The sequence below is a fragment of the Camelus dromedarius genome, chromosome 17, assembly GCF_036321535.1.
Source record: "Camelus dromedarius isolate mCamDro1 chromosome 17, mCamDro1.pat, whole genome shotgun sequence".
In the NCBI taxonomy this organism is placed as follows: domain Eukaryota; kingdom Metazoa; phylum Chordata; class Mammalia; order Artiodactyla; family Camelidae; genus Camelus; species Camelus dromedarius.
In genome coordinates this window covers 47918273-47933755 of record NC_087452.1, presented here as the reverse complement: position 1 = coordinate 47933755, position 15483 = coordinate 47918273, and the positions used below count along the sequence as shown (strand labels likewise).

General features: G+C 42.8%; 1 protein-coding gene across 2 annotated transcripts in view; it reads left to right on the top strand.

Annotated features, from left to right (window-relative positions):
- The first annotated feature begins 277 nt into the window (after window positions 1-277).
- The window catches only part of CMC1 (C-X9-C motif containing 1), a 70525-nt gene continuing 55319 nt past the window's right edge, over window positions 278-15483 (top strand). Inside the window, exon 1 of one of the 2 annotated variants that reach the window (XM_064496817.1) lies at window positions 278-389. In XM_064496817.1, the coding sequence (XP_064352887.1) occupies window positions 371-389 (19 nt within the window). In that variant the 5' untranslated portion in view covers window positions 278-370. The remainder of the gene's footprint in view (window positions 390-15483) is intronic. The other variant, XM_031469803.2, reaches the window with a different exon arrangement.

Sequence of the window (15483 nt, the reverse complement as noted above, 5' to 3'; positions counted from 1 at the left end):
TGGACTTACACCGAGTCGCCGCGGGGCGCGCATTCCCGCAGGGTCGGCCTGCGGGCACTCACCCGGCCCCAACGCGCCTGCGCAGCCCGAGACAGCCCCGCCCAGGGCGCGCAGGCACGCCCCCTTCCCATCCTTCCCGCGTTCAAGCGCTCCCGCTCTGGTCTCGGGGGCGGGGCCAGGGGCGCAGGCGCAGTGCGCGGCGGAAGTAGCGACCGGAAACTGAACGGGGCCCAGGCCGCCCGGCTTGCGAAGGGCGCCGAGCTCCTCCTCCTCCCGCGGGCCGCCCCGCCGCACGTGCGGCTCCGCCCCGCCCCGCCCCGCTCCGCCCCCTGTGCGGGAGGGCGCCCGGCTGCTCCTCCCCGCCGCGGAGATGGCGCTCGACCCCGCAGGTACGCGCGGGAGTGGGGGTTGCGGCGCGGCGGCGGGGCGGGAGCGAGCCGGGAACGAGCCGGGAATGCCGGCGCCGAGCCGCCCCCTGGGCGAGGGTTCGAGCTCGGGTCCGACGGTGGCTGCCGCGCGCTGTCCTCCTGACGCGTGGCCTCTTTGCCGCCGCCCTCCCCCGTCCCTCTGGGCGGGGCCCCTGAAATGTCTGTAGCGCAGCCTGGAGAGGCCCCAGACGCCCGCGGGGTCCCCGTGCCTGTGACTCCCACGCCCTCTCCCCCTCGCACCCCGGCCGCGGGACGCCCGTGCGGCCCTGGCTTCGGGGCTCTCACTCAGCTGCCGTTCTGGAGGGAACGGTCGTTGGTTTTAGCCCGTCCCCTCCGTTTATGGAGGTGAAAATTCCAGGCGTCAGGAGAAGTGGCTTCCAAGCTTTGGAGAGTCAGAAATGGAGAAGACACTTAGGCGGGCCTCAGGAGAGGGGAGCAGACGGCCCCTCGGCTGGTGGTGGGGACCGAGTTCTGGTCGAACCCAGACAATTCCTTCCGCAGTCCAGGCGTAGACGTGCCGCCGTTGGAGGCTTCAGGAGGAAACAGACGGTTGCTGCGCGCTCTCTGTACGTCGAGTCTTGGTCTAGGCCCTGGGAATCCGGTGTTCAGGACCAACAAGACAGCTTGTGTCCCAGTGGTGGAAGGAAGAAGACAGCCCTCCCCCAAACACACACTTTTACAGACCGTGATACACATTAAGAAGAAAATAAGCAGAGTCGTAGGTAGATGGTAAATAGGACCATTTAGATGGAGTGGTCAGGGAGGAGCTCTGGGGGAAGTGTCCTCTGAGGACCAGAGGAAACAGGCCTGTAAGGAGGTAAGGAAAGTCCGCTAGGCTGTCCAAGCGGTAGGTGCTTGGGCTGCTTGGTTGGACTGAGGGCCAGAGAGCGGAGGAGATCCTTAAGGAAGGATGTAAGGAGAGGAGGCAGAACCTCAATGCTGCAGGGCCTTGAAGGCTGTGATAAGAAAGCATCTGGACTTAAACCTTTGGAGGCTTTCTGAGAGGACAGTGACGTAATATGATGTGACTTACTCCTTTACTCCCCTGGCAGCAGTGGTAGTGTTGTAGAGGGATCCTGAGATGGTAGCAGCAGTCCCGGCCAAACATGTTGTATGTATTGGCCTGCGATGGTCTTAGGGAAAAATGAAAAGAAATACAAAACTTCCGTAGATGATTGGGAGGAGAAATTGACAGGACTTGCTATTGCATTAGCGGTGAGCAAAGCGGAGGCTTTAAGGCTTTTTACGTCAACGACTGGATGGCTGGTGATGGTCAGATCTAACACGATGACCATGGGAAACTCCGATAAAAGGAGGGATGGAAACAAGATTGGAATGGAAAGTAAGAAAGTGGAGTCAGAAAGCAGGAAGAGTTTTAAAAAATTTCTTTGTTTAAATACCAGAATACAAATGTACTGAAGTCAGCTTTTTTTCCCCACTTCATTTTTGTTTGGTTCATAGGGTGAAGCATAGGTTCCTATTTTGATGTTTCTCTTGCTTTTCACAGTCCACATTGGTCTATGCCCGCGCTGAGTTGATGTGTTTCTGAGTAGATGAATGAATAGTTAGGCCAAATGAAGTTTATGTGGTAAAATTTGTTTTCTCGTTGGTTTATGTTAAATTTTTAATCTTCATTTGAGAGCAGTTTTTAACTAACTTCGTAGGATCCATTTTTTTTTCGGAAGAAATTGTAAACCCAACAGTGAAATGCAGGTTGCATACTTTTATACGTAGTTTTATTTAAACAGTTGTTCCTTATATATGTATATATTTATTGAAGTATAGTCGGATTACAGTGTTGTGTCAATTTGGTGTACAGCACAATGCCTCAGTCATACACGTACATATATTCGTTTTCATACTCTTTTTCACCGTTAATTACTAGAAGATACTGAATACAGTAGTTCCCTGTGCTATACACTATAAGCCTGCTGTTTATCTGTTTTATATCTAGTAGTTACTATCTGCAAATCTCAAACTCCCAATTTATCCCTTCCCATCCCCTTCACCCCCTGTAACCATAAGTTTGTTTTCTATGAGTCTGTTTCAGTTTTGTAAATAAGTTCGTTTGTCTTCTTTTTGTTTTTTTCAGATTTCACATATAAGTGATATGTGGCATTTTTTTTTCTCTTTCTGGCTTGCTTCACTTAGAATGACAATCCCCACGTCCGTCCATGTTGCTGCAAACCGTTTTCCCTTTTTGTTACGTTAGCGGTAATAGCAGCACTGTCTGCAAGCTTATCAGCCGTGATCACGCTCATCAGTTTCTCTTGCTCTTTGAATGCAGAGGGACAAAACTGGAGAGTCCAAAACACCCAGGAAGAGTGGCTGAGGAGAGAACTTAAAAAAACAAAAATCCTAGCAGCTGTTTGCACTTGTAGATAATTCAGACTTAATTTGCCCAAAGCCTCTGACGTTTTTAAATAGTCCATGGGCAGTTGTAATCTGCAGAGGAGAACCACCTCTCCCACCGCTCCCTGTTTTATTGACTTTGGCTTTGTTTTCTTATCAGCCCAAGCTTCCTGTTCCCCGGGAGTTCTCCCTACATCTTAAGCCATAACTGGGACTTTTGGTCACATAGTAATGACTCAGAAATATACAGTATAGTTCACTCTCCTATAATAGGACTTAAGCAGTTAGTCTTATTCCAAGTTACAACTTTCCCAGTTTATAACCCTTTCTAGAAGTATTGTATTTATTTTAAAAATCGGGTCAAACTTAGGTGAGTGAAATTTTAAAGGCTGTTTATTTTGAAGGTACAACCCATGATCACCTATAGAAACAGTGTTAAAAGTGGTGCTTATGAAAGTGGAATTTGCAAAAAGGTAAAGTTATTGCTTATGCTAATCTACAGTGAATTTGTGTTGAAGATTTTCTTCAACTCATTAATCAGTGAGGGAATGGGTAAAATGTAAAAAACACTCCAAAAAAGCATTTGAGAAGGTAGATAACATGGAACATTTCATAGATTGCTGGCTTCGATAAAAATTTAAATAGGGCCCAAAACTGTGATTTGGGGGCTTATCTTTTCCACTGGCCGGAAATGATTTTTATCTCGATTCGACAAATTCTAGAATATAACCTCTGCCCCTAACAAGTTGTGAAATAGCCCAGGAATGGGAAGCCAAGCCCATGCGGTACAGATTTTAGATTAATGGTCTGACACTGTCATACCCCCATATGACAACTCCCAGGAACCTGGGCCTGATCATTTTCATTCCTCACTTTCTCTAATAACGAGAAGAGATTCCTTTCTCCCTTGTTTTTATTCTGCCTTCTCCTCTTTGAGCAGGATGGGTGGTATCCGTTCCTGGTCTATCAGTGTGGAGTCACAGTGCGGGCAGCGTGAGAGAGGTTACTTTAAACGCCAAGTGTTTCCCTCCATGGGTGTTTTTTTCCTCAGAAATCTAATAAGCGGAGGAACATGGGATAGTGTCGGGGCTCAGGGGGTGGAGAATGGGGTCAGAAATTTCATGACGGTCCCTGTGTAGATGTTTAAGGAGTGTGAGTTACGGTAGCTCTTGGAATACTTAGGTTGCAAGGGTTCTGTTAGTGGTTCCTGTGGGGATATGGGTAGGTTAGCTGTGGGTATACTAGCACTTAGCATGGGCAAGGTCCTGGGTTCAATCCCCAGTACTGCCACTTTAAATTAATAAACTTAATTACCTCCCCCCACAAAAAAAAAGGAAAGAAAATTCTTTTAAACAGATACGAAGAATCTTTTTTTTTTCTGAGCATTGTGTGATTAATATGTAAAAAAAAATACTGCTATGTAGTTGGTGAGACACTTCTTTGTTTTATTATTGCTTCTACATTCCTACAGTATCCCATCAGCCATAAATTATATTATTAAATATTTTAGTTCAGAGCTAAAAATCTGTTTGACTTCCAAGTTTTGTGTATTTTGAAGCTCAAAGCATCTTTACTCTAGAAAATGTATTTCTGTCTCGCTAGATTAATTTGACAGCCCTCTAATGGGTTGTTCCCTGAAATTTGAAAACCACTGGCCTGAGCATGAGGGAGATCAGAGTTGAGATCAGAGGAGTGCGTGCAGGGCAGGGCGGGGTTTGTGCTGTGCATTGCGAAATGTCTCATGACCCTGTTCCTGGAGTTTGAGTTTTATCCAGAAACAACAGAAAAGACACTGCAAGTGTCTAGGCAAGGGAGTGACAGGGACAGCCTTCCTTCCTTTTGTGTTTATCTGACCTCTGTTCAGATCGGGGAATGTGGTCTCCGCTGAAGTGTCTGCATCAGGGAATCACACCTGACAGCATGGGAGGTCCATCTTTCTCTCCTGGGTAGTTTTAATTTTGACCATGTGGCCAAGCTCTTGTCTCATTTCTTTGCTATGTTTTTCCTCCCTTGTAATCAGTAGCTGATCTTTTGGGAGACCATTGAAGACTGGGCGAATGTTCATTCCTCGTCAAAAATTCCCCCTTGATTTAGCATCCATTGATGATTTTTGCTGGATTCATTCTTTCCTATGCTGGTTGCAAAATGGTTTTCTGTGTCCAGCATTCTCTCCCCATTTATGAGATGGTCGTTGACATTTTGCTGTAAACAAGAAACCACTTTGTTTCTTCTTTTCTTTATAGATTTGTTACTGGCCTGGACTCAGGAGATTCTGTTTTTTTCAGTGGTTTGTAATTTGCTACTGTATGTAATTGTTTTGGTGCCCATGCTTTTCCAGATCAGACATGGCCAGTGAGAGTTCCTTCAAAGTAGCTTCTGGGTCCTTGTGATGAGCGCCCATCATAGTTTGAGCTTTTCCTCTTTTTCTCACACAAGGTGTCCCTGGCTTATCTCCTACCTCGCCTGGCACATCCATAGAATTTACTGTCTTCTCTGACAAACCCTGGTTCCTTCATGTGAGAACAAGATACGGGCTCCTGGGTACCACTGGGCAATAGATGGATTAATGGAGCGCCCTTAGGAAGAGCCCGTCTCGGAGGGAGGAGAGGAAGCTGGGCCAGGATGTGGGTCCAGGGAAGCCTGTCTCACCCTCAGCTCCGCTCATCGCAAAGTGCACGGTTGGTCCTGCTTTGGAGACGGGGAGCTGGGCTTTGTGATGCCCATCTGCCCTCACCCTTGGCAGGAGTAAGGAGAGGGGCCAGGGAAAGGAAACTACAGGATGGTCCTGGGGAGGGGAGGCTGCAGGTGTGGATGCTTCCGCGTTGCCTCCTCTGGGTGGCACCAGCTCCATCTTGAGAATACCTTGTCTGAATCTCTTAGGAACCTTAGTTTGGGTAGTGAGGGTCTGGATCAGGTAGAGGGGGTCCGGTAGGAAGGGGGTTTTCCCTTGCTCAAGTACGTAAATACACACAGATGGAAAGTGTCTCGGGGTTGTGGTCAATGGTTTAAATAGCATTGGCCTAAGATATACCTCACACATACCAAACTGGGGCTTTGGTTTTTTGCCTCTAGGCCATTTGACATTGCTGTTCCTTCTTTTTGGAATTTTCCCTTTCTGCCCCATACCCAAATCTGTCTCATTCTTGTTCATTTTTGACACCTCACTTTTTGATTTGTGAAATTGTGAAATCAGTTTCAGAAGAGGCTTTCCATGACGGTCACCACTTTACAATGTTTCACGATTTTTTTTAAATATTTGGAATTAAAAAAAAAAACACTAAAATATCAAATAACCTGGGTATAGAGTTTTTTTTTTCACTCTAGCTCCAGAGTTGTTTCCTTGAGAAATAGAATGAAACTTACAGATGTGACCTGTTGTATGTATCAAATAATTTGAAAGATGAAGAAAAACCCATGTGAAAGTGGGATTATTTACTTGTGTAGTAAGCAGTAAATGTTTTTCGTATGATTCCATCTCTAACTTTTTCAGACTGAATGGTTAGGAAGGACAGCCCAGTTAATTACACCTAGACAGTAAGAGGTGGCCCCCCCAACCCCAGGGGTGCACTCCGTTGTTATGGAAACAGCACCGCATTGAATTTGGGAGTGAGGACTGACTTGTTTCAGACTTTGCCATTAACCTCTGGCCCTTAAAGTATTCTAAACGGCATAATCTGGGATTTGAGGACAAGGGGTTGGGAGATTAAGATATATCAGAAGCTGAGGCTGCTTCAAGTCTTAAACTTCTATGTTTTTAAGTACTTGCAATTGGTCTCAAGGGGTCCTTGACTAAGCACAGAAAGTTGCTGTTTCGTGGACTGAATTAGTATGGTTATTTATCCATAGAGGGGGTTAACATCATATTTGTAGAAATCTCTAGCAAGAACAATTACCTTATACTTTATATAAATGGGTCACACAGAATGGGCCCAAGTAAGAATGTTGGTTCCCAGATTGACTTTTTCTCACACCATATCCCATTATATACTTTTACATTTTTAAGTAGGGAGATTGAGGGGGAAAAAAATTTTAAGAATGGGGTGTTTACCATCCTGCATTGTGTTTTTGCTGAAGAACTGTTTGTTACTGGGAGGTTTCAGAGATTAAAGGATTTGTTCGTTAACTAAGCATGGTTAATTGAAATACAGAGTTTTAAATGTTTGTGCTACAGAATAAGGAACATCACTGTATTTACAACCCCTAGTATGGGGAATGGTACGTGGCAGGTGCCTAATACTGGTTAACAGAACAAATACCAAATGAACCAATATATTTGTTCAAATACTTGTTAATATAATGATTATCAAATATCAAAACTTTGAAATATATGTGTCATTTATTAAAGAGTTTCCTTGAATACCACATGCTAGGACTTGGAGCTATAGAAGTCACTGAGACATGGTCTGTGACCTCATTACACTTAAGTTTCCTCTAGTGGTTCTTAATCTAAAGTCTAATATTAGAATTATTTAGGGAACTTTTAAAAAATACCAACGCCTGGGTGTTACCCCAGCACCTCTGATTTAACTGGGTTGGGGTAGGGCCCAGATGTCAGAATTTACAAAGCCCTCTTAGGTGATTGTTAAATGTAGCCAGAATTGAAAACGTCTGGTACCAAAGCCTATCTTGGTCCTCTTGGGCTGCCGTATTGAAATACTATGAGGGCGGGGCGCTGAAACAATAGACATTTATTTGCTCACAGTTTGGGAGGCTGGGAAGTCCAAGAACAAGGTGCTGGCCCTTTCGGTGTCTGGTTCATTATAAGGCCACCCATCGGATGAGGGCCTCCCGGTATGACCTCCTGTAAACCTTAATTACCTCTGCAGACACAGTCATTTCGGAGCTTAGGGCTTCAACGTGAATTTGGTGCTCCGGAACGCAGCTCAGGCCGAAGCCACCGCTGAACTATCGCGAGAGTTTGTAGACGGTTTTTGCTGCGATGCGTTCTAAGCCCGCACGTGACTAGAGCCTTCGCATTTGTGCACGAGAAACGTTGGCGTTAGAGGAAGGAGAAACCCCTTTCCGGTGCTGGCTCAGGGAGAACTTTGGAACGGAACGAGAGTTGAGTTTGATTTTAAATAAGTAAACTCTGGTAAGAAAAAAAGAGGTAAAAGCTGGAAGATAAAGGCAGAATGCGCTGGAGTGCGATTCGAGCAGTTACTCGCTGGGGAGCCTTGCAAGATTGCGTTGTGCTTTCTGAGCCTCTGCTTCTTGAAAACACCTGCTCCTACATGGGGTGATATTTGTAAAATGTTCCCTTCTGCCGCTCCTTCCTTCCTTCTGAAACTACTTGCTGTGCTTTTTCTGTGAGCTACATAAAAGTAAGCTGATTAAAAAAAAAATTTGGTGGGGGAGAGATCATTAGGTCTGTTTATTTTTTATCATTATTATTTTTAATGGAGGTACTGGAGATTGAACCCAGGACCTTGTGCATACTAAGCATGTGCTCTACCATTTGAACTATACCCTCCCCCCTACTAAGCTGATTTTTTTTTTTTTTAAGCTAAGGAGTGTAGTATAACCACTGGGATGGCAAAATGAGGATTTAAATTTTAGGAGTCTTAAGTTGAAGTTCTGATACTGCTGGGATTTGGAAATTACTAACAGAGACTTGAAATTGCAGGCAGAGTAAATTTGGAGACAAGCACCAGGAACTCAGCATAATAAATGCCATTTTTAAAGACAGAAACTTGTGGGGTTACCGCAGGAGGAGCAGGAGCAGGTTTTACTTTGGAAGCGTTTTACACTTTTTCTAGTATTGTTACTGTTGTTGACATTTTTTAGACTCCTTTAAAATTTGCCTTCAGCCTCTCTCATTCATGCATCTTAATATGCTCATTTTGGCAAATTTCTGTTCAGAAGGTGAACTTGCCTTCAGCCAAGGTTAGGCAGAGGCAGTCTGGTGAAGGTGGTAGGTAGGTGGTCATCCTCGGAAATGCTACCCCCTAAAAAGTGGTATTGTGGAAGCGGCTTTAACTCAGACTGCCTCTGAGAGCCATACGGAGAAAGACGTTGTGAGTGATCTGAGCAAGGACTGAGTCTTTGAAATAAGTGAATAAACTCTCAATATGAAAATACTCCCTTGGAGGAGAGTACAGCTCAGTGGTAGAGCAGGTGCTCACGCACGAGATCCTGGGTTCAATCCCCAGTACCTCCATTAAAATAAGTAAATAAACCTAATTATCCCCCCCCCCAAAAAAATAAAATAGTTGGACAAAAGAATTTAAAATTAAGTCCTTGACTCTATTATCAAAGCAGTCCATGTTTTTTGTAAGATGGGAGAGAATGGTAGAGATAGGGTGGCAAAGGCATTGATCAGCACTGGTAGACTTGGGAGTGACCCACCATGTTCCAGATGTGCATCAGGGAGAAAATAAATCAGCCGGGGGTACATTGCTGCGAAGCCACAGGCAGGCTGCCGTCCATTCCTTTCTCCAGCGTCTGCTTCGTCTCCCATGACGCGGCGGGTTTTCTACTAGGTATCAACGGAAAATTGTGCTTCTAGGAAAAGATAGCCTTGAAGTTTTACCAAATAAAGTCAGTGTGCACATTTTCTTACAAGAAAGTATGGCCACAAGGGAGGTTCCACGCCTGCCTAGAACTGGCACGTCTTATTGCATAAGCTGGTTTCCTGCTTTTAGGTTTGCTGTCCCCTTCTGGCCTCGTCTCGGCTAAAGTAATGTGGGTGGAAAAGGAAGCCTTCACACCTAGCAATCTGCAGAATCTGAGGTCCAGGAAATAGGTGCTTTTGGGAGATTGGGCACACCTAGTGTGAACGAGGTGGTTATTAACGGTGGATGCTAGTAGCATACCGAAGTTCAAGTGAAGCAGGCTGTTGGGGGAGGGGGGCGGTATCTGACCCAGAAGCTAGGCAGAAAAAGCCACGTCCACCTGCCTGAAGCGCTTTCTGTGTTTTGTAAGTTTGAGCTCATAAAAAAGATCAGCTTGTTACTGACTGACCTACTATTTCACATTGACCCTCGGTGAAGGTATTTTTCAGCCAACTGACAAATCGGTCCTCTTGCTTTTTTTTTTTTTTTTTTTTTTTTTTCCATTTCTTCATCATTTGACTTTACAGTCTGGTCAGAAAATGTGAACTGGGAAGTTTTGAATGTACCTATTTGGAATGATGCCTCTGAAACAGTCTATTGTCTAAGGGTTTTTTTCTTCAGGTTGCACCGTGATGTTGGAGGCACACGGGACCTGGCTGGCTGAGGTCCCCTTCTGTAGGCCACCGCCCCGTGTGAGTGTTCGGGTTGTGGATGAGGGTTCAGGACCTGCCCCTTTATCAGAGGCTGGGGTTCTTTCCCCTCTGTGCGTCTCCACGTGTTTATGTGCAACGTGGAATGAGAATACTTGACCTGAGAGGTTTTTAGAGGACTAAAGGGCTTCTTTCCCTGCCTTCATCTTGAGATCTCAAGTGGCTGGGATATTGGGGAGAATCTTTCCTACTCTGGATTTTCGTTTTTGTTTTATTGGTTCAGGTGTGGCTTGAAGAGGAGAGGGCGGGGAAGGGACACCGACCTTCCCTGTCTTTGTTTGTTTCCCAGTCTCAGTGCCTCTGCCCAGCACCCCTTCCTCATTTTACACTATCGTTGTAGAAGGAGATATGAACAAGCTGGCGAGAACACGAAAGCCTGGTCGGGGCATCAGTGTTTCTGTGCTGCTGAGAACTGAGTCCTCCTGGCTTCCCGGTGTGAAGCCCTTACTGGGAAGGTAACGATGGAGAACGCTGGTCTGACTCTATTGTGCGTGAGGCCACTTGCCCGGGGTCCTTCCATGTGAGCTTCATGGTAGCTAGCAAAGAAGAGGGACCTCAAGTAGAAACCGCTGCTGCGAAGAACACTTATGCACATTTACAAAGAAGCATTTTTCTCATTTTTTTCCTTCACAGTAACGGTAGCATGCAGATGTCTGCAGGAGCAAATACATGCGCTAAGAGGCTAAAAGAGGCGGGGGGGCAGTGTATAAATAACATATATGTTAGATTAGAACACTGTCACTTTTGCAAAGGCAGACCTCGCCCTTCAGCTGTCATTTCTTTCCTACGGGCGATTCTGTGATATTCTGATTCATTTCACCGCTATCTTTGTGGATTCCTAGCCAGTGCTGTTGTCAGTGGCCTTATCATCTCGGACTGCCACACTGCAAGAGCGCGTGAGCCGCAAGCAGACTGAGCTAACAAATCCAGCCCGTGAAAAAGGTGAAAATTGACTTTCAGGTGATGATAAAATGTTGAGAAAGTCAGGGCTTTTGGAAATTTTCCCTGGTGGCGTTATCTTGATTCTTTATCTCCGTCTAAATTCATGTGAGCGTGTAGTAGGAAATTCTAAAAATTTGACTTTTTGCAAGCTTTTGTACAAATGTATAACATGCATGCATCACGTTGACACTGAGGGAATCAGTCTGTAGTTTTGTGGATAAAAAGTACCATATCTATAGTATTTGTTGAAGATAGCTTTGCAATTTGTACAAAATCCCAATTAATTAAAAATTGACATTTAGTGGTTGGTATGCTTCCAAATAGTAGCAGAATTTACATATTTTTAAGTGTACTATTTCTAATTTAACACCAAGAGTGTGGAAAACCTAAGTCAATATTCATGATTCTAGAATTTTCTTTGTTTCAGGAGGATTTAGAAGAATGATCAGAAGGAGTTCTTCGCAAGCCGTTTAAAAAATGTTTTACAGAGGAATATTATAACCTAGAATTTATAATGCAGGTTAATTTCTATTATAATTTACTTACGGAAAAATGGTTCACTGTGACAAAACTATGTCTGTATGCAAAGAATGGATCCAAAAAATTAAGTGTTCTTGTTATCTAAAACCACTGTATGTTTCATCCAGCAAAGAGTAGATTCATCAGGACACATTATAAATAAGTTGTATAGATTAAAACTCTCTCTCTCTCTCTCTCTCTAAATATATATATATATATATACACAGAAGTATATATATGACAGATGGTTTATAGCCTCCAAAGCTTGAAATATTTACACTCTGGTCCTTAACAGAAAATGTTTGTTGACCCCCTCGCATAGGCAGCAGAAACTGGGATACATTTATAGGTGTGGTAAAGAGGGAAAAGTCACATGAATGTCTTCATATCATCAATTTGAAAGTTTTAATGAAATAGATAATTTCCTTGAGAAATATAACTGACTTGAATAAATAAACAGCCATTAGAAAATTGGATCAGCAGTTAAAACTTGCTTTGTGTCTTATCTCTCATGCACATACATGCTTCCAAACCCTGACTAAACCAAGTGTGTACACACACACACACACACACACCTGGCAGGATACTGGCCTATGTGAGTGATTGTGGGAGCTAGTTGGGCAGGTCTGGAATGGGTAGGGCACCGTATCAGGAAGGGCAGCCTTGGATCTCTTGGTCATGAGCCGAAGCTGTAGTCCAAAGCTTCAGGAAACTCTTTTGTGCTCTGAAGGCTTTTCAGATGATTGAATCAGGCCCACCCAGATTTTCTAGGATAATCTCCTTAAAGTCAGCTGATTAGAGACTTTAATCACATCTGCAGAATACCTTCCTGCAGCTGGATCCTACAGCTGGATTAGTGTGTGTTTGAACAACAGTGAACTAAAGTCTTCCCAGATTGACCCATAGAACTATCACAGGTGGTATCCACTGGACTTTCAAAGAACTGGTCATAATCTTTCCTTTGTACAAAGCGGTTCAGAGAATACAAAGAAAAGTCCCTAATTTATTGTTTAAATAATGACTTTTATACCAAAACAACACATAGAGAGTCAACTCACAGGCAGACACCTGAAGATAACCGCGAAAGTCCTAACCAAACGTGAGCACCCAAGGCAGAGGTGCTGCTAGCTACTACTCACCGTTCTTCTAAAGGACATAGATAATAAGAATTTAAAAAGAAAGATGCAGAGCTAACTACCCCCCCGCCCCGATTGTCTACATAGAAACTGGAAGATAATCTATTGGCAATGTATTAGATTTAATGAGAGTTAGTAAGGTTGTACTGGTTATAAGGACGATATAAAAAATTCAGTTGAACCTACATACCAACAATAAGAAATTACACGTTACTTATGGAAAGATACCTTTACCAATAGAAATAAAATCTAACAAAAGATGAACAGTGTCTTTAAGGAGAAAGTTATAAAACTTTTTGTCTACTTAATTTCAGATAGTTTTGTGTCAGAATCAACTGCTGTGAGTACAGATTTATATCATGATTTATTTTTCTAATTTTTAAAAAATTTTATTTTATTTAGTTATAGTCTGTTTACAATGTGTCCATTTCCAGTGTAGAACACAATTTATCAGTTATATATGAATATACATATATTCATTGTTGCATACTTTTTCACCGTGAGCTACCACAAGATGTTACACACACTTCCCTGTGCTGTACAGTATAATCTTGTTTAGCTATTCTGTATATACCTGTCAGTATCTACACATTTCAAACTCCCAGTCTGTGCCTTCCCACCCCTTCCCCTGGCAACCACAAGTTATTTATTTTTATTGAAGTATTATTGATTTACAATGTTGTGTTAGTTTCTGGTGTACAGCAAAGTGATTCAGTTTATATATATATATATATATATATTCTTTTTCATTATGATTTATTACAGTATATTGAATATAGTTCCCTGTGCTGTACAGTAAGACCTTGTTGTTTTATCTGTTTTATATACAGTAGTCTGTATCTGCTAATCCCAGACTCCTACGTTATCTATCCCTGACCCCCTTTCTCTTTTGGTAACCGTAAGTGTTCTATATCTGTGTGTCTGTTTCTGTTTTATAAATAAGTTTCTTTTGTGTCATATTTTAGATTCCGCATATATGAGATATCATATGGTATTTGTCTTTCTCTGATTTACTTCACTTAGTATGATAATCTCTGGGTCTATCCATGTTGTTGCAAATGGGTTTATTTCATTCTTTTTTATGGCTCAGTAAATTTCCATTGTATAAATATACCACAACTTCTTTATCCAGTCATCTGTTGATGGACATTTAGGTTGCTTCCATGTCTTGGCTATTCTAAATAGTGCTGCTGGGAACATTGGGGTACACGTATCTTTTCGAATTAAGACTTTTCTCCAGATTATATCATATTTTAAAGTTAACATATTATCAACTGAAGTAAAATATACGTACAGTGAAATTTATGGGTTGTGAGTTTTGATATATGCACATGCCCCAATCAAGACATCCCTTAAAGAATGTCCTTGTCACCTCCCATGGGTAACTAGTGTTCTGATTTCTATCACTAGATTAATTTTGCATCTTTTCTTGTGTACTCTTGTGTCTGGCTTCTTTTTCTCAACAAGATTGTTGAGATTCATCCAAATTAAGTATCAGTAGTTCATTCTTTTGTATTACTAAGAAGTATTCAGCGAGCATTTAAGTTTCCAGTTTGGGGCTGTTATGAATAATGGTTCAGTGAAGAGACTTGACGAAGTTGTTTTCTGGACATATAGTTTCATTTATCTTGGGTAAATAAATACCTAGGAGTGGAAAATAAGTTGGGTGTGTATTTAACTTTATAACATAACAAGCAGTTTTCCGAAGAAGTTTATCATTTCACACTTCCACCAGCATATATGAAGGTTCCAGTTTCTCCACGTTCTTCCTAACATTTGGCGTCATCCGTGTTTTTAATTTTAGTCATTCTGGTGGGTGTGAAATGATATCATAGGTTTCATTTGCATTTTCTCAATAACTAATGATTCTGAGCGCCTTTTCGTGTACAGGTTTACAATTTGTGTGTCTATTTTTGACGTGTCCATTCTAACCTTTTGCCCTTTTTTAATTGAGTTGTTTGCATTTTTTGTTACGGACATGTAGGAGTTTTTATATATTCTGCATTCAAGTCCTTTGTCAGATACATATACTGTGAACACTTTCTCCTGGTCTATAAGTTGTCTTTCAGTTTTCTTCATGGTGTCTTTTAATGAACAGCAGATTTTATACTTGATGAAATCACATTTATCATTGTTTTCTTTTTTTAGTGCCTTTGTGTTCTCTTTAAGAAATCTTTGCGCCAAGGAATTGAAGTGTTTGTGTGTTTAATAGTTTTAGTTTTTACATTTAGGTTTATGATCTGTGGCAAATTAAGAGTACTGTGATGTAGAGAGTCAAAGTGTTCAAGCTCCTTCCCCCCCTGGCCCCCAGTGTTTACCTGGGTCTACGACAATTTGTTGAAAATGCTTTTATTTCTTTAATGACTAGCCTTGGTGCCTTTGTCAGAACAAATTGGCTGTATATACACAGAAGTGTTTCTGGACTCTGTTTTGTTACCTTAACCTGTTTATTGATCCTGACCGTGCTGGTGCCACACCACGTGATTGCTGAAGCTTTGTACTAAGACCTGAAATCAGGCCGTGCAAGTCACCCCAGTTTGTGCTTGTATTTTAATGTTGTTTTGGCTATTCTGAGTCCTTTGCTCTTCCTTATACATTTAAAGACTTTATTTTGAAAGAGTTTAATGCATCCAGCTGCAAAATGGTGCAGTTTCCAAGTACTTTCTTCCCAGCTTTCCCTGATGGTCCAGTCTTACATAGCCATAGTCCACGTCTTCAGTGAGTGTGGGACTGGCGCCCATCCAGGTTGTAGCTGTTGTCTGGTGTCAGTAGTTCATTCTGTTTTATCACTGAGTAATATTCTGCTGTTTACCCATTCACCCGTTGAAGGACTTTTTAGATAATT